General features: G+C 31.8%; 1 protein-coding gene across 1 annotated transcript; it reads left to right on the top strand.

Annotated features, from left to right (window-relative positions):
- Nucleotides 1-1,217: 1,217 nt before the first annotated feature.
- LOC106470642 (2-iminobutanoate/2-iminopropanoate deaminase-like) lies at nucleotides 1,218-16,842 on the top strand. The gene is made up of 6 exons (XM_013931208.2): nucleotides 1,218-1,401; nucleotides 3,790-3,895; nucleotides 9,064-9,118; nucleotides 10,938-11,006; nucleotides 11,463-11,518; nucleotides 16,144-16,842. Exons 1-6 carry the CDS (start codon nucleotides 1,337-1,339, stop codon nucleotides 16,201-16,203), a joined length of 411 nt encoding a protein of 136 aa, XP_013786662.1. The 5' UTR covers nucleotides 1,218-1,336; the 3' UTR covers nucleotides 16,204-16,842.
- Nucleotides 16,843-20,111: the final 3,269 nt, after the last annotated feature.

The raw sequence follows: 20,111 nt of genomic DNA, 5'->3' as shown, positions 1-20,111 counted from the left end.
CAATGAATGGATAAAGTTATGGATTAGATGAATGAGATGTCATCGCTGTAGAGTATTTTGTTTTCAATAGGAGATTGATGCACTAAACTTTTACATATCAGAATTATGTCATTAGTTTATAATGTTTTTACGAAAGAGAGAGGAAATGAAAACCAGAATATCTGCTTAAAAGTGACTACCAGATGCTGGTATTACTTTGCCCTTCATTACCCTCTAGTGATTGGGTTTGGCTTGTAGTTAACCCTCCTGTCTTAAGTTTTCTATTTTTTTAGTTAACTATTCATCAAGTCTGATTTGTTATTATTAATTGTTTTGCATCTTTGAAGTTTTTTTTTTCAAAAGCTCAGTAGTGCTGAGTTCAAAAGATCATGCTGTCTGTCCAGTATATCTACCTCTGTAAGTAGGGAATTAATAAATTACATTACTTGATTCAATTGAGTAATTTTTGAAATTTTTCAGAATTTTACAGTTGTTTTGAATAGTGTAAGTCACCTTTTATATACATTGTTTGGAAGGTTTTTCTTGATGAAGTTGATGATGGAAAATTTGATTGTGCAATAGGGTGCATCAAAAATATAAATTTCATATCATTATCGGCAGGTATGTGATTGGTGCCTTTTAATAGTAAATTATGTGGGTGAGTTTCAAGCTTCTAAAAATATCTTGTACTGCTGCAGTCTCTCGTGCTCTCTGACTGCAGTTCAATTACTCATCTACACACACATTACATTATATCTTCCCGCGTCACGTTTTCCCCCTCTTATATATACCCGACTACCCTATATCTAGTAAATACTAGAGCATTCGCCAAAGTACAGGATAATTCTAGAAACGTGGCGTCACGGTAGTCATGTGACTCGCTGACGCAACAATATATATATATAATAAGCTATAAACTTAACACTTAGAAACTATATTTTTTTGTTATAACATAATTTAGAACCGGTAATGGCGCTGCCAGTCGTTACACTCACTAAAATTCAGAGATAATGTTGAGTTAAATTTTAAATTTATTATTATGTTATTCCTTTTGTGTATTTTTGAGTGACACTTTGTTGCCTTTAATTGATATGCATATTTGTTACATCTAATAAAACTAAGTTGCTGTGTTTAAGAGTTTTTGTATTTCTTTATTCGATCACTCAGAACTAAGTAATTGAATGACCAAATAGCTGAAGAGATCAAAGTCACGTGGGCTTTATTGACCTTGCTCGTTTAGAATATTAGCGAAATATTGCATACTTTTAGTCTCTTACCTTGGCAACAACGTACTGTTAGGTTCTAAAAGTAAGAGGAAACGGTGTTATTTAGGTGTTAGTATCAAAGAATCGGGAATATGGCAAGTATAATAAGAAGAATCATAAATACTTCTCTTGCACCAAAAGCAATCGGACCTTACAGGTATTTTTTACTATTTTTCTGTATATAAAGTTTGAAGTTTAAATTTTTAAGACAGAAATAATTTTCTTTTTCTATGCTGTTACCCATTGTTAAATTTTAAACTTAAAGACATTCTATGTCTTAAGACTTTAGCTAAAATAAACTTCAACAGATTAAGTTCAATCTAAAGTATTAGGGCTCGTAGTTGGGGAGGGTGAACTTTTAACTTTAAAGTTTAAGTTCGACTGTGGTTTCTTCTGGCCCAGTGATAGTAGTACTAATTTGAACTTGAAGGGTCTTTTTTGTTAGTCTTGTACGTTATCCTATAAATATAATATAGGCATTTATAGTGAAATATTCGAAATCAAAGTTGTAGAAATGGTGTATTTTAAGTGTTTTACACTCACAAAAAGAAACCTATCATTCTATAAGTATTTGAAGAACTTGTAGCATTCTACCACAATTTGATACATTAGGCAGATGATACATAATTGAACAGAGTTGTTCCAAAACTAGTCTGGCCCACAGACCCCCCCCCAATGAAAGAATAGACCATTCCAAGCTTTTACTTGTTGTTAAACAAACAACTCTGTTCAATTATGTATCAGCTGCCTGGCTTGTTTTGGTCTGAAGTTTCATTCGCTTACCCTTCTGCTATTCATTTTTACAATCTTTCTTTTTTTGTCGTTTGGCTAACAAGAGGGCGTAACCACCCCATCCCCCTGGGATCGGAATGAAATAACGCATATGTTGTTGTTAAGTTTCATTCGGTGATAGTGTTAAGAGCCATTGATGAGGAGTGGAATTCTTCGAAACTAATCTGGCCTACAGACACACCTCCAATGAAAGAATAGACCATTCCAAGCTTTTACTTTTTGTTAAACATCTCTGTTCAAAGTTGTAGAAAACAGCAATTGAACAAAATAATGCTGATTTTAACAAGATTATTTATATTGGTAACTAATGACAATAATGTATTAACTAATATTTATACCATTACTATCAGTATGACATATTCTTGTTGTATTATACTTTATAGTTATCGAATTCAAGTGTTGTAGAACTTCCAATATACATTTTTAATTGTTTTTGTAAGCTACAAAAATACAAAACTCGGAATCATGATAAACAGTTGTTTGTTGTGCCTAACTTTGTAATTTAGATATTTTAGTAATTATAGAAATAAGTGTTTCTATGCCTCAAAAGTACAAAAATAACAATAAAGTGATAGTTAGATCTTGTGTGAAACACTATTCAGCTTCTTTCCACCCTGTTTGAAAATAGATGTTGAGGTTTCAGATATTCTAAATTTGGAGAAGTTATTGTATGGGGGTGCATTGAAATCTCAACATGTTTTTGCTGGACATAGACAGGCAAGTGTTGGAAATGTATGGGATAACCAAAATGGATTAGTGGCCCTTTGAATCTGATGCCCCTGAAATTTCATGTCATGGAGAGAAGTGTTTGGTTGAGGGAATAGTGATGGAAGATGGTTGAATACATCAACTAACAATGACTTTTAGGCAGTTAGAAAGAGTACTACTGGGGCTAAAAATAGTGGAAAATGAAATGAAACAAATTATATTACTTGTATATATGTGTATACTTGTATGCCATTACCTGAGTGCCATTTTTTGCAATATGCTTATAGTCTGGAATAATATTTGATAGTGTATTACAATTATAGCAGTACAGTGCATAGAGTAATGAGTACATTCTACTAGTCACAGTATTTTTATGGGGCAGATTTTGTATGAATTGTGAGAGGGGAACTGCATATAATTATGTTCAGTTAGTTAACAGTATAGTAACATACAATACCAAGTTTTACAATGGTAGACATTCCTTAAAATATTTAATTTCTTTATTAAAGAAGATTAATTAGCAAAATTTGAATGAATTATTGTTTTAAAGATTTTGTATTATTGTTGAAAATTTATTCTAACTAGTACAAGTTTTGAATTTTGAAGACTCCTTTGTTTTACTTATTTCAAATTATAATAATACTTAAATTTGTTGTTTCTATCCCATATAATCCATAAGATATTGTGTACAATAATCTGTAATTTTGTAAATAATTCCTTGGATATACCAATGAGAACTGATTCTAATATTGTCATAGATTTTAAATATAATGTAAAAGATATCATTGTAACAAATTTGGAAAAAAGGTCTAATATTAGATGTAATTACTTTTTGAGTTTATCTTGTTAAGTAGTATGTGATACCTTGAATATTTTGAAGTTTTGTTTAAAAAACATTGCAGGCCAAAAGTTTTGTTATTATTATTACTTTTATTGTTAACAGTGGGTGTTCAATTGTTCCATTACTTTCTTGATCCATTTGGTTTTGTGATATCCAGTTGTTTCTTGCAAATATTTTATTTTTTGTCTATTGTTGTCATTATAGTCAGGCTGTTCAAGTAGATAACACACTTTACATCTCTGGCCAGATTGGATTTGACCCAGCAACCATGAAATTGGTAGAGGGGGGCACTGTTCCTCAGACTAAGCAGGTAGTATAACATCATGTTTATATATCTATGACAGAATTACGTATCAGTTAAGGGAATTATCTGTGCACTATGATGATTCTAGAAATAAAAGTTATCTTATGGAAGTAGGTTAAAATCTATAAACTTATCTTCTCATGAGAAAAGGATAAAAGATGACTTGTTGAAACTTGTGAGATCATCTGGGGAATCAATAGTATAAAGACCTTTTCTTTCTTTATGCTATATTTTGAAGAATAGAATGAGAAGACAAAAGTTTAAGATCTGGAAAAGACAGATTAGACTCCAGTTAAACTAGTTTTATTTTTCTAATAGTGGTTGGCTTATGGAATAAATTGCCATTGGTAATAGTGGATACCATCATTTTACAAGAGTTTGAACTAAAATTGATAATTTCAATAATTTGGGTTCACATTTTTTTTTACTTCTGTCTCAAGGATGGATTGCAGGAACAGCCTCAAAGAATCAAATTATCCCTCATTGTCCATATGTTATGTTACTAGTAAGGTCTCACTTGTTATATATACTATGTACAGTTTTGGCAGCCTTATCAAAAAACGAATATTGACTTATTGGAAAGGGCTCATAGGAGAACTGCTAGAATGATTCCAATGATGGAATGTTTGTCTTATGGAGAGAGAGAGGCTATGATCTCTTGGTAAGAAATGATCTTTAATCTTATTTAAGAATAATGGCCTCTTATATTTTGGAAAAGCTTTTTATGTATATATATATAGACACACACACACACACACACACACACACACACACCCTAACAGGGTAATTGACTTACAAGTTGTAGTCATCAGTAGTCTAGGTTGGTGCTTCTTCACATAACAAAGTGAATAAATAGTAAGAGTTCATTTGGTCCTTCAAGGCTGTCTATGTATACTTATGCTTGCAAAAAATAAAAAGATTAAGATTATCTTTCACTTTGCAGGAAATTGTACATATTCTTTTGAAACTCCTGTAAAGTGTTGGTCAGTAGTGCTGCTGATAGCAACTCATTCCATAAATCAACCACCATTTCACAAAAATAAAGCTATTAACTGGCATATAGCATGTCTTCTCTAAATGTTAAGCTTGTGTCCTCTTGTCCCATTATTTTCAGAATATAGCACAAAAATATTAGAAACCTTTTTCCTATTGATCCAATAAGATAACCTCTTAATTTTCTCAAAAGAACATAAGGTAGAGATTTCAACCTGCCTCTGAAACATAACATAATGTTTAGGGACAACAAGGGACCTGTTGGTCTATCTAGGCTGTCCAGTCCTCTAAACTAAAACTATTAAGTAAAACATATAAAAGAAAACACTCAATGCCAAGCCTTTATCATTCACATATTTATCAAGCTTTCTCTTAAACTTACTGACTCCACAACATTGGAAGGCAACCCATTCCAGAGGCCAACCACTTTGTCAGAAAAATAAAACTGTCTTAGCTGAAGATGACTCTTACCCTGCCAAAATTTACATTTATGTCCTCTTCTCTAGTCCTACCATTCTCACCATTTAAGTATGAAAAACATTATGCATCAACACTATCATTTCCCTTAACAATCTTGAACACATCAATCAGATCCCTTCTGACACTTCTTTTCTCAAGAGAAAACCGTTTCAGTGGTCTTAACCTCTCCTCGTATGACAACCCCTCCATCCCAAGCACCATTGTAGTAGCCATCCTTTGAACCCTTTCCAACGATTGCATGTCCTTCCTAAGGTAAGGAAACCATGACTGAACATAATACTCCAAATGTGGCCTAACCAATGACTTGTAGTATAAAATTAAAACCTCTTTAGACTTGTATTCAATATTTCTATATATATATATACACACATACATACAACCTAAAATCCTATTTACCCTACCACTAGGAACAGCACACTGCATGGATTGATTAAGAAACTGATCAACCACTACAACAAGATCTCTTTCTTTTTTAACACTGTTAGGGTTATTCCCATCCAAATTATACATATAATTCAAATTATGATAACCCAAGTATGTTATCTTGCATTCATTATAATTAAAACCCATCTACCATTTATTCACCCGACTCACTAAATGATTTAAATCATTTTGTAAAGCAGCAGAGTCTTTTTCACAGCTAGCAACACCCAAGACCTAAATAACAACAGCAAATTTATGTAATTTATTAACCATTCCTTCATCTATGTCATTGATGTAAATCAAAAAGAGCAAAGGTCCTTAGACTGAGCCCTGAGTTACCCCAATTGTGACATTAATCCAGTTTGACTGAACTCTGCAATGAAACCCTCTTCTTTCTTCCATCCAACCACTCTTCTATCCAATTTGCTAACTTACCCCCACACCTATAGAGATAATTTGTTTTACAAGCCTTTTATGTCAAATGCTCTCTAAAAGTCCAGTTACACCAAATCTACACCCTTGCCCTCATCTACATAAGCAGTAACCATTTCAAATAGTGTCAAAAGATTTGTAAAGCAAGATTTTCCCTAAGTGAAACCATGTTGACTATCCAATAAAATTCTAAACTTTGTTAAATGACTTCAAAAACATCTTTTATCAAGACTTCCAAAACTTTTCCCACAACTGATGTAAGACTAATATGCCTATAATTACTGGAACAATTTTTATCACCTCCCTTGAAAAGAAGAATAACATTAGCCAACTTCAAGTCCTCTGGCACCTGCCTACTATTCAAGAACTTGCAAAAATTGGAGCAAGTGGCTCATATATCCAATCCTTAACCTCCTTCAAAACCTTTGGGGAAATATCTGGCCCAGGAGCTTTATCTTTCTTTAAACTTCCTAATTTTTTCTTAACAAGCTCAGAATTAATGTGATCATCAACTGTTCAAGATGAGAAATATTGGTTAAATCTTCATCAGTAAAAACTGAAGAAAAAAGCAAATTTAGTAACCCAGCCATCTCATAATCATCATATACAAGCCATCCTTTATCATCCCTCATAGGTCCTACCCCTAATATTTTGTTTACCCTTATGAATTTAAAGAAATTCTTACTTTTTCAATTTTTGGGCAGTCCTTTTTTTTTTATATACATTTTTTTTGATGTCCTAATTTCCTGTTTGACCAACTTTCTTGATATTCTGTAATCTTCTAAGCCTCCTGTCATACCAGTCAATTTAAATTTCTTAAATTTGTGGTGATGCTTTTTTATAATTTTATTCCTTATATACTTTGTGAGCCAACCTGGTTTGTTACTTGCAGCTATCCTTTTCTTTTTATAAGGAATATGTTTATCTTTAAAATTTTTCCACGTTTGATCAATGTCTCCAAATAATTCAGCTGCCCAATTCACAATAGATAATTCTTGCTGCATCTTTTCAAAATTTACTTTTTTGAAATTTGTAACTAAAATATCATTGTTCCTGATCTCCATATGCAGCAAAACATCAAACCTAATGGAGCAATGATCACTTGCACCCAGATGTTCCCTAATTTCCATCCTCTCAACCATTTCTATATTAGAAGTTAGCATTACCCTTCCACTGTTGGGAACCATCCTAGTAGCCCTCCTCTGATCTATTTCCAGTAAGTCCACATCCTTTCTTAGATCATTTGATCAAAACTGTACACGTTATTCCAAGTGAGGCCAAACTAGTTGTTTCTGTAGAGATAATGACACCTTTTGACTTTTAATCTGCATGTTTATAAATAAATCCTAAAACTTTTTTAACTTCACTGCTAGAAACATTGCAGTGCTTCAATTGCTTTAGTGACCTATCCATATTTATGCTAAGATCTTTTTTTTTGCCATGCATTTGAGTTGGTTTTCATCTATATTAAACATAATTATGATAATTAAAGAACTTAAACAGGAAACTGGAATCAATGACTTCTTGTAAAATAAAGAGTAGATTTAAATTTTAACTTTTTGGGAGGGTAGGTATGCAGTGAAACCTCTAATTTTGATACATCATAGAATGAATTTATAATAGTTTTCATATGTTTAAAAATATAATAAACATACAACCTACATGTATTATTTCTTCAATAAAGTTGCTTAACTATATGCAAAACACCCCCCCCCCTCCAATAGTATTTCCCTGTTGTCACATCTTTTGAACTTTGACACACCCATGATTCTAAATGTGCTCACCAATGGTCTGGAAAACAGGTGCATTAATATGAAGTACATGTACAGTCACTTTTGAAATCTCATATAATGAGTTTTAAAACAGTAACGTACACACATACAAGTGTTATTGTACAAAATCTGCTGGAGTTTTTCAAGCAACATGTGTATTACTTGTTAGTGTAACATGTATCGTATTGTTACGTATCTGGTCGTTTGTTAATTTCTGGTATAAATTCTCTCCGAGGAACTTCAGTGATAAAAGTTCTTTCTTAATTAAAACTAGTTTATTCTTTCTTGATACAACTTTGTAATACACAGAGTTTCCACAGTCACTTTAAACTTAACTGCTTTTATAAACACAGGCTATAAATCACAGTGATTCACACACTTTACTTACAGCGTCTACTTTTTGCTTGACTCAGTTATCTCTCTCTATATCTATCTATCTATGCAGTTCTATCCTCGTTTTATTTGCCAGGCTTGCATACTAAAAAAAGAGGGCACCTGGAACAGACTAGAGTTGCCAGGACAATTCATGATCCTTCGAGAATCTTCCGCTGTTGTAACAGAATTAAAGATAATTATTTTTTTGTAGGCATTTTTGTCATTTAAAATTTGCAAGAATGGTTTTGATGCATTTAATTTTATTATAATTTAAGAATAATCCTAAAATTTGAGAAATTGTTAGTTGAAAATTTTGTTTTTAAAAGATACAGAAAATACAACTTTGATTGTCAGTATGAATATTTTTAAACTTTTGACCATCTTTTTATAGCTGAGAAATTTTTTCATGACATTCATATTTAGCATGCATATTATGCTTTTACAAATGCATTGAAACAAGATCATTATGACTTCTATTTTTAAGACTTGGTTAGTTTCAGTGTTGAAAATATATTTTCTTTGAAAAAATTTCAGTCAATCTTTAGGTTTTATCATAGAGTAGAAAATTACTGTTGAAAGGAAGTAGCTTTCTAACTTCAATTTTTTAAATAACATTTCAAGTTATCAATGAAAAATCAAAAACTTGTTTAACTGTTTCCTTACAACTAACAGTGCAAACATTTTGTATTTATTTTGAAGCTTCTTCAGAATATGGGAAAAATTCTTGAAGCTGCTGGAGCTACATATAACAATGGTGAGTTCAAATTTTACACTAATCTCCAGAGTAGTTAAAAAAAACTTCATAGAATTTGACATCTTTATGAACACTTGTTTTATTGCCAGTAACTATAAGTTGGACATGGTCATCACATTCTAAGAACAGGTGTATAGCTCCTTCTTTAACCTAACACTGAAACTTGTAATAATAATAAAAAATAAAAAAAAGTAATAACAGATTTGCCACTAGATGGAACTGATGTATTCCAGGGAAATTAACTTTAACATCATTACATAACCTAGTAATGTTTCGGTCTATTATAATACTCAGTTTGTCTGTCCTGAAAATGCACGTGCACTTTACTGTGTAAATAAGCATGCATGTGCACTTCATTTCTACAGATGTAATCAAAAGGTGGATGTAAATATACTTTAGTAGACATTTTGTACAACAACATATTAAAATCTTATCAAAGTTTTAAAAAGGTGTAACATTAAGTTTTGGAATAACATTAAAATTTTACTTGTTGAGAGTATTTAGTAAAGTTTAGCCCAAACTAAACCAAAGCAAAATATGTACACAAGTTACAGCATTAATTTAACTCTGTATCAAATACAGGCTGTACTTAATAAAAACTTATCTAAGGTGAGGCTAAGACAGGTGGACTTGCAGATTTCAGTGTCTTCCAGTAGAATTTCTTTGTATTACTCTAGAAACCCTGTATTTAAAGAAGTACTATTGCAATAAAGATACTAATTTGACTGCAGATTTTTAGCTTGGCTAAATAACAAGTTGCTACCACTACTGTTGTAATCCTAGGAGCTGCAGTTTCTAAGGGGTTACACATCATTTGTGTAGAATAAAATCTTCCATTGTAAAAAGGCAAAATTGTGGTGTATTTATCACTTGATCTCTATATTTAGTTAAATTCCTTGAATGTTTGCTTACAGAATTTGCATCACAAGACGTTTATTTAGACATGAAATTTCTGTTCATAATTTTTAATTTCCACTGTTGAATGTGTATATGCATGCTTGAATAGCTAATTTGCATATGTTTTGTTTACTTTTTTCTTATGGGTAAATTTTTATATTAATGAGAGTAAAATTTATTTTTCTTGTTGAACTTAATTTTGGATATTTTCAATATTTGTTTTGCTATTTCATATCAGAAGTAACTGGACTTTGCAAATCCTATTTAAATGCAGGAATTTATTTTCTAATACAAAACTGAAATGTACTTAATTTTTAGACCGTTATTGGTTAAAAACACACAATATTTTTTGCTACATTGAATGTACTTTACGTGTATATGAAAATCCACAATACAGTTTTGTTTAATATGTTTCTAATTTGGTTTCCTTTATTTCAATAGTTGAAAATTTACAAGAATACCTTTCATTTTTTCATCATTTGATAGACTATACTTTGTTTTTGCAGAATTCATCTCGGAAGTTGTACACTTGCAAATGTGATATTTAGTTTATGGTTAATCTTTCAATTTTGCACATCAAGCTATAAAAGACAGTTTTTACCACTACTAAAGATACAAATAATTTATGGATCAATTAAATTTTACATATAGTCTATTACACTTCATTTATGATACTATAACCTAGCTGCTAAAATATTTACTTGATATACTTATGGATTGGTGAAAACTTGTGGAGGGTTAAGTTTATATACAAAGTATCTTGGTAATGCTGTACACGCTTTTAACTACTCAGAATTTAAAAAATTTTCAGAATTATTTTGAAAAGTAGGGGTACTAATCTTCATAGTGACTTGGGAAAGTAAGATACCTAATGTAATTCTGACCAGAAAAGACAGTACTGAATAGACTATCTTTCATTCAGTTGTCAAGACTACAGTGTTGTTGGCTGATATGAATGATTATCCTACTGTAAATGAAGTTTATAAAGAATGTAAGTATTTTCTTAATTGAATCTAAACCTAAATTATTGCTTATGAAATTTCAGCTTAGAAAGATAACTCTATTTAAATTTTTTGTGTTGATTTTAAGATTTTAAACAGTATATTCCTTTATTAATTTGTTTAAATAGTGTGTAAGACAGGAGATTTATAAGCAATGGCTTCTTCATATTAAGTTTACTTCTCTTTATGTTTACATTAGTATGCAAGTTAATATGCTATATGAATGTTTAAAACAATGTGTGTATAAACGTACACTAAACATTTATTTAGATATTACCTTTATATAACTTGTTCTTTTTCCACAAATGAAAACTTCTCTTTTCATATAAGCAACGGTTTGCAACTCCTATTTTTGTTTAGTTTCCTTCTGAAAGTGAATTGAGTATTTTATGAAATGTGTGTTTGTATCTGTATCACTTTATATTATTATCTGTAACCTTTTTCAGTTTTTACTACCAATTGTCCAGCTCGTGCTGCATATCAAGTTGCTTGTTTGCCTGCTGTAAGTAAACTGTGCACATTTGAACTTTCTAAGTTAATACTTTTTGTTACAATGAAAAAATGTACTTTTAATGTCACAAATCATTGTTATGTCTATTACAATTTGTGTTTTTAACTTTTAAAGACCAGAACCAAGCAATTTCTTTCATAATCTGATTTTAATAATTCTTTTTCATAGTTGCTTTAAACCAAACAACATGGTGCTTAATGATGGTATGTTTGGCTAAATCATCTAATTCTTAGTAACAAAGGTGATTTTTGTGTTGTGAATAGCAATTCACTAAGGCACAAGCCAAACTGAACCATTAACTCTTTGACCGCAGCTAGGTCGTATATTTCCCAGTGCATACGTCCCAGCCATAGTGAATGGATTAATAATATAAAACAATTGAGAGTGAAAATAAACGGGAAGTTTTTGTAACTATTGGCTTCTTGGTCTCCATGTCAGAAAGTACAGAAAGAATAACAAGCTATTATTTGTGAAGGAATATTTATATATAACTGATATAAAAAATCATTTAATATGTAATGGTTTGAATTTCTATTATTTTGGGTTTTTCAAGATGTATTTTTAAAATGCCTATAAAATATAATACTCATTAGATAAAGATTTAATTACATGTACTTTTTATATTCTTGACTCTTTAGAATATTTTTATAAAGTATATTGTTAAGTCCATTTAATTTTCACTTCAGTTTAAGTTTTATTATTTAAAACAACAGGGAATTCTCAATAGTCATGGAACATGAAATTCTTTTAGGCAGGATTATACTAAATTAATCTACGAGACCTTTTTTTTTCCTTTTTATATTTTTGTGCACCAACAATACAAAGTGTAGGGTGCGCATATACCTGATTCAATTTTATTACTCATCAGGATTTGTACCAGACTACTCTCAAATTGAAATTCTTTCAAACAGGTTTAGAGTAAATTAACCTATGAGACCTTGGATGTGGTCAAATACATCAGTCAAAAGAGTTTGACCTCCTCAGTCCAAAACTGTAATAAGATCCCAGATTGGTCAAGAGATGATGGAGCTATGAGCTAAAAGTTTGTACTTAAAATAAAAATAAAAAACTTGGAGCTGTTGTGTGAGCCACTATGCTGCAACTAAAAAAAGTGATGAGTATATTGTCTGGAAGCTAAATCCATGTTTTTCTTACATAAAGATGAACTTTATGTCTTCAAGAAAGACATGGACCAGTAGTTTCCATCAGCTGGTCCACAGAACCATCCATTGGAAATAGTCATGTGAAAATTTTGATTTCTTATAACTGTTCGAAATTGGATAAATTGTTCTTTGTTTCTTATTTCATTGTAAAAGAAGTGAGCCTCCAAACTTCCGCTTCAAAGTTTCTTAAAGAAGCTAAATTAGGATGCAACACCTTTGCTGACCTTTAGCTATCTAATCCAACATCCCTTAACCATGTATAACTGTCTTCTTTCTGTGTACTTCACATGTGTAGGTCAAAAACTGTAGTCTAAGCCTATACACTCCTGATGGTCTGTAAGCTTCTTAGTGTAGTAAAATAGTTGGGAAATATTGAAGTATACAAAGCATGCCATATATTATGAAAACACTGAATTTGCTTCTAGTGAATTAAAAAATTAAATTGTACAAGTTGTTTATTCACCATTAGATTTTTTTTTACATGAATCTTTTGGAATTTTTAAATAACAAAAAATACATAAAACATTTACTACAAATCATTTTAATTTCCCACAGTGAAAGCTCTTTTTAGTCAATAATATTAGTACCAAAACCAGCTGAAGACTTGCTTTTGACTAGAACTAAGTTATAATAACCCAACTTACAGTCAATGGATAAAAGTAAAAAACTAATTTGAAATAGTAACTTATTATGGTATAGTTTTCCTGGTATACCTAGTATTGTGCCCAGGTGGGTCAGCAGTAAGTTTACAGATAGTCCATTGTGTAGCTTTGCACTAAGAATGCAATGACAACAATAACACCTAATTTTAGCTTCTGTAATTACATCTAACAAAAGCTACCGTGCCATTTGTGGCATTTATTTTTTTTACTTTATCTAGAGTACTGAACAATGCGCGTAATTTGCCATGGTGGTTTATTGAACACTTGGCATAAAATTTTATAGAAATTTCCCCTCTTTGCCAGCTTCTACATGCTAATGTAACCATTTTTGGTGTATTAATATTTAACTTGTACTTCTAGCTGTCTTAGAAATCTGGGCCATACTAAAGAAAAAATAACTTGAAGTTTGTAATGAGAAAAGTTTGGGAAGTAGGTACTAAGTCATGGAGATGTTTTTGAAAACATCTGATAATATCATCATTTGGTAGTATTCATTATACAGGATAAACAGGTTGTGTGATGGACAGATTCATGGGGAAATAACATTTATGGTTGATGAGTATACTCCTTCCATGACCATATTACTTTTACCTTTGGAGGCCACTGCCTTCCATGTCTCTGTTGGATGTACTTTCATAGTATATTTTTTACACGTTTCGTCAGGAGAGGTCTTTGGTTAAACGGACCTTGATGACCTTATTGAGCATATATAATCCACCTTTACCTTCATGGGAGACTTAAATGGACACAATCCAATCTTGATTGGAGGGAGTCAATCTGTGGAACATTTGCACTGAGAGCACAAACTCTCTCTCTCTTTTTTTCTTCAATACTGGAGAAATACTTACTTTCATGGCTTAAATCCTCTCTTCTTCCATCTTTTTCTTGGAAAGTGAACAATGATCCACAAGGCAGTGATAATTTTCTAATCATTCTGAGGGAGATAAGCCACAGTCAGTGCCACCTATGCCCGACAGATTAGAATTTGAAGCTAAAAAGGATCTTGGATTAAATTCACATCCAGCACCTTTTCTACCATCAAATTCAAGGTCAAGTTTCAAGGGTTGAATGGGAAGTATGTCTTATCCCATTTCAATCTTATAAAATATGTTTCTAATATACAGAAATGAATAAAAACCCTAAAACCCGAGCTCTTTTGAAAGGTGAACCTTTCTTCTTCAGGGGCAAACTACCACAGCATCCCACTTGGCACTGTGTTTTCATATTTTGGTGGCATGCCATTTTTGCAAATAGATGGTCCGAACATTTGGCCTTTGGGGCCATGAAAATTGACTTGTATGGGTCTGACATTAGATAACATTGCTGAATTTGATGATTAGCCAATCCCACAATGGCACTTTACCATATTTGTTTTAGTCACTTGAAGTTGGTTAATACTTACTGGAAATATTGATTTCTACTTTGTGAACACCATTCTTCTGTTCTTCTCCACCTTTGTTTGGTGCAGCTCTGTAGTTCCTTATAGAATCACTTCTATAGATTGTGACCATTGCTGTCTTATAAGTAATCTTTCGTGCTCTGGATTATATTCAAGCTACACAGTACACTAATTGTTCTGTCTATACCAAATCACATAGCTCTTTCAAGTTCCTGGAATTTCTTAATGTGATTTATCTTCCAGTTCTTTGGATATTCAAAAATGACTATCCCATCTATCTCTATTCAGTTCTGGATTCATGAATATATTGGAATCCAAGAACGAGTTCACTGAGACTGCAGTCAAATCAGTCTCAACTGTTGATGTCTAGTTTTTATGTGGATTATTTCCGCTGTTGATGTCAGTGCCTTGCCTAGGTTTTATGTGGATTATTTCCACTGTTCATGTCAGTCCCTTGCCTAGTTTTTATGTGGATTATTTCCACTGTTGATGTCAGTGCCTTGCCGAGTTTTTATGTGGATTATTTCCATTGTTGGTGTCAGCACCTTGCCTAGTTTTTATGTGGATTATTTTCACCGTTGATGTCAGTGCCTTGCCTAGTTTTTATATGGATTATTGATCCATCAAAGCATCATGCCAGTTGGCAAGTAATTTGGGATGAACAATGGCATAACAGACTTTGGAAAGAAAATTCAGCACTGGTTGGATGTGTAGTTTGTGCAGTAACTGGAGGGAAGAAGTTATCTTCATAAGGCCTCCACATTGACTGTAGTTTTCTTACACATTTTCCTCACCAGTGTCTGAGCAATACGAAAAGTCACAACTGCCCACATATTACTTCCGTACAATTTCTATGAATGTCTGCAATGGCACCATTTTAGACATTCTTACTTGTGGTGTCTCTTTAACATTGTACTGTGTCCTTTGTAATGATGACACTGTTCAGTTTGACTATTTTTTTTGTAGGCCAAAATAATGCCTTAACTGTAGGTATATCTTGTTGCTACATTTTTTGGGTGGCTTTCTCTACCATTGGCCTGCTGGAGTAAACTGGTGATAATTTGAGCTTAATGTTACCATTATGCTTAATTGTTTCATTTAACTGTAATACTGTGTAGCTTCTTTAGCTCTTTTGTAAGAAAAGATCATGAAATGTAATTAAGTAGCAAATCTAGTTTAAATGTATTTTCTTTAACCTCTGCAATGTTGTATCTCAACCTTTAAGCACAAAGTATGTTCTTCCTGAATTTATTAACAGTTTATATTTTAACATATATATATCTGATGTGAATTAAGAACGACATGTTCAAGTTAGCCAATTTGGGTATGTTTTAATATATCTTGGCAACATATCTTTTCCTTTTTATTAATATTAATTTATTTATCTTACAGGGTGCTAAAGTTGAAATAGAAGCTATTGCTGTTATTGGCAATATTGTAGAATCACAATGACTAGTATCTCGATTGTGATGGACATTCTGCAGTTATGGGAAGGAAAGTTTTATGTCTGAAAAGAAATCTCAATTAAGAGAAACGTTTCTTAACTCTGAAACCAGAGAAGTCTTTTGTTAACATATTAATATATATAAAATATACCCTTATATGCATGCAAAATTCCAAAGTTGAGAATTTAACCAAACTTAACTAAATGAAGATTCTTCAATTTTAGTGTGAAAACATTTCATTGAATAAAATGCCTTGTTTCATGGAAATTTGAGGAACAATGTTTTGGTGTCTTAATTTTAAGATGCCATAAACATAAATCCTAGACCTTGTCAAAAGCATTTTGGATATCAAAACATTTTCTGAACAGCTTGTCCTTGAAGTTGTCTTTAATGTTTGCTGAATGAAACTAGTAAGTTTTTAAAACAAAAGTTTATAAAGAAGATCAAACTCAAACTAAATTTCTCTAATGAATTGTCAGATTTTAAATTGATTGCATACAAGTAGATACGAGTTAGTGCCAAATTCAGTTACAGCTCTGAGTAGCTTACCCAATGTGTGGAACTTTATAACATCGTAAAACCTTTCCTATACATGTGTTCCTTTTCACTGTCACTCTTATCTTATGGTTATCACAACAGATGAAATGCTATTAAAGAAAAACAGTTTAGTGATTTCGTTGAGTTCCCACGAAATTCATATAAATACATAAAAATATATGATGTATCAATGGTTTATTCATATCGATTTTTAACAGTAATTAAAAGTGTTTTAGGATTAGTAATTAAAATATATCTGGAGAAATAATTTGATCCATACAAGAATTTCTTCTTTGTTGTTCTGTATTCTGTTGTTTTTACATGATGTCATTATCCAATCACTTTGAATAACCTTTTGTTGTTTTGATACAAATGTGCAAGGGATCCATTATTAAACACTGTAGTTTTCTAAATATGGAACCAATGAACATTTGAAAAAAATTAGCTAATGATTTGAATACTCGTATTATACATTTTCTAATTCAAACTAGTTTGCACCAAAAATTCTAAGCAAATGCATTTATTTTACTTGTTTTTTAGTTATGTTTCAATACATTAGAATATTCTATAATAAAATATTTTTTGTGTAAATTTTGATAACTTCCAGTTGTTTGAATCTGTGGCTGCATCATAATACTGGTTGTAACCAAAGTAACTAAAACGAGAAGCACCACAGTAACATGTTTATTAAGATGATGGAATATGTAAATTCCACAACGATTGATTAGATATGTTTATAGTTGTTACCATAGTACTTCTGTTTTAGTAAATGATTCACTATTTCTTACACCAGTATCACATGGAAATCTATTTTACTAATGTGGTCTTTTATAAGCAAGTGACTTGTTTTTTACTGTTTTGCCTTCATTGTCATAGTTACAATGTGGAAAAGTGAACTTTTAAATCACAAATAATCTAAATCGGTGGTTTTCAAACTCTGTCAGCACAAGGCCTTCCAGAACATTCTGCATCCTGAGTGAGCCCCCACCACTACCACCTCCAGTTTGGGAACCCGTGATCGAAATAATACACGTAATATATTTTTAACTCGAACACGTTTTCCTGTAAACTTGTTGTAGTAGTTTCTGTGAACCAATCTGTATCATCGTCAACCTGCAAGATCTCTTGAATATCTGGAATTAGTTTTGCGCATGCGCACACACACACACTTGCTGAAGTGTATACTTGTTTCAGGCAGTAGAGATGTAACTTTTTGCTGTAAATCCTTATTTTAACACAAAACTCTTATGCGTTAGGTTACACTTATGTTTGTGCTATGCCTTCCAGGGGGTAAAACCCCAAATTTTGGAGTATTCAGCACCCAAGCTTATTGCTGATACATAAGCAGCGAATGCAAATTAAAAATAGAATTTCCAGTCTGTGTCTGTAAAAAATCTCGATGTCACAACGTTTGTACTATATAATCTTAGAGCCACTTGTATAAAGAGAAAAAGATCTGGATAAAACAACTGATCATTTTTCAACATTTTATTTACACACAATAACTAATTGACTACATATTTATTAGAACACTTATCACGTCGTAAAAAATAACAATAGTAAACTTTCTAGAAAGTTATTACTGCGTTAAAACATCATGATAAGCAAATTGTAATTTGTGGTTAAGTAAAGTTACACGTGTTTTAATCTAGCGTGTATTAACAACTATGAAGGAAAAAAACCTTAATTTTAAGTTTAAAATATCGCAACACGTGGAAAAATAGAACATATTCAAATATTTAAAAAAATTGTTTAGTCTGACCCTTGTTTGTCGTGTATGAAAAGTCGTTCTATTTAAGGATTACTGTTTAAACACAGAAAGACGTGAATATTGGAAAACCGGTAGGGCTAAAAATTGGTTCAACAAAGAGTTAACTACAAATGTTTTTTCTCCACGTTGCTATTAATTTGTACAATGTGGCTTGAAATCAGAGGTTAGAAACAGCATTCCACGTTCTGATTTGTTTCTATTTAAAAAAGTAAAACAATTAAAATTTATTACATTTTAGGAACTTCTATGACGTCACCACACTACAAAGTTTACTGACGTCACCACGTAAACTAACATGTATAGCTTAGATCAGTTCCCTCGTAAGAGCTTTTCATTTTAAGAACTCTTTTTTTTTTTTCTTTTTTTTTTAATGTCAAATGTTATATATGGATTTTTAAGTCGTTACTTTTTGGATTCAATTATATTTTTTATATTGAAATATAATTAATCGCAAATGCTCTACAGTAGTAGAAAGATTTTGTGGATTTGAAAAAAATATTACCAAAGACAAAAATCAAACGTAAAGTGTATTTCAATGTTGCCAACTATAAAATCAGAATTATATTTTCAAAAAGATCTTAAAGTACATTCTCTCTAACCTGCACCCAAGTCCCCTTTTTCACACGGCTTTCAATCTTCGTTTGCAGTGGCAGCGCCAGGTATAAGCGCACTAAGCGATTGCTTAGGGCTCCGAGCAATTCAAGGAATTCTCGATTCACGAGAATCTTTTTCATCATAACTTTCGCTTGTTTTAGTATTTATAACTATGGAAAGAAAAAAAAAGAAAGGTCAATGATATCGAACCAAAGCACCACTCGGTAACAATCGGACGTTTAAAAAGTTGCAGCGACAAGGTCTCGGTGAGCTCACGTGCATTACACTTGATTGGCTTGTTGCTTAAGAAAGATACCATAGCAGCGATGTTAGTTTATGAACAGAAATGACTTTTTAATGTTTGTTTTTTAGCGGAAATAATTCATTTTTTATTATTATTGGGAGCCCAAATTGTTTCTGCTTAGGATATCCAAAAGGCACCCCCTCACACCAAATCCTTACTGACTACAGATCAAGAAGGGGGAAAGAGAGGATTAACAACTTTAATTGGACTAAGTTTGGAAAGAACAAAATTAAAATGTCGTTGTATGCGAATTTGCTTGTTGAATTTTTGGAATTATTGATAGAAACGAATGAGAATTAGATGAATTCGCCACAAAAGAAAGACCTGAAGATAATGAAATCCTCAAAATGAAGAAATTAAGGAAATAGATACAGATAAGTCCTAGCGGAGAAACAAAATAAATAAATAAATATACTACTACAAACTAATAAACAACAGTAATAAAAAGAAATGTGACAGTGGTCAATCAATTCAACACTTAAAGTAACCATGAGTTAATAAGTTGTAACTTAGTATCAAACCAAAAGCTAGAACGAGCAAGAAAGATGAGATGACCAATAGCCGCACAAAATAGTGTCAACTTAAGAGTAATGAACATCTGGACTGTAAAGAACTGCTAGGACTCCAAGGAAGCGGATAACAGAATATGCTTCAATACCAAAGAAATTGGTAGAGCTTTGGAGAACAATAAAAGACTAAAGACTTGACA

Source organism: Limulus polyphemus, unplaced genomic scaffold, assembly GCF_000517525.1.
Source record: "Limulus polyphemus unplaced genomic scaffold, Limulus_polyphemus-2.1.2 Scaffold4133, whole genome shotgun sequence".
NCBI lineage: Eukaryota > Metazoa > Arthropoda > Merostomata > Xiphosura > Limulidae > Limulus > Limulus polyphemus.
This window is presented reverse-complemented; position numbering and strand designations above follow the sequence as displayed.

Coding starts and splice junctions, on each gene's coding strand:
- LOC106470642 (XM_013931208.2), top strand. CDS start 1,337: ATGGCAAGTATAATAAGAAGAATCATAAATACTTCTCTTGCACCAAAA. Junction 1,402..3,789: donor AAAGCAATCGGACCTTACAG/GTATTTTTTACT, acceptor TTGTCATTATAG/TCAGGCTGTTCAAGTAGATA. Junction 9,119..10,937: donor TGGAGCTACATATAACAATG/GTGAGTTCAAAT, acceptor TCTTTCATTCAG/TTGTCAAGACTACAGTGTTG.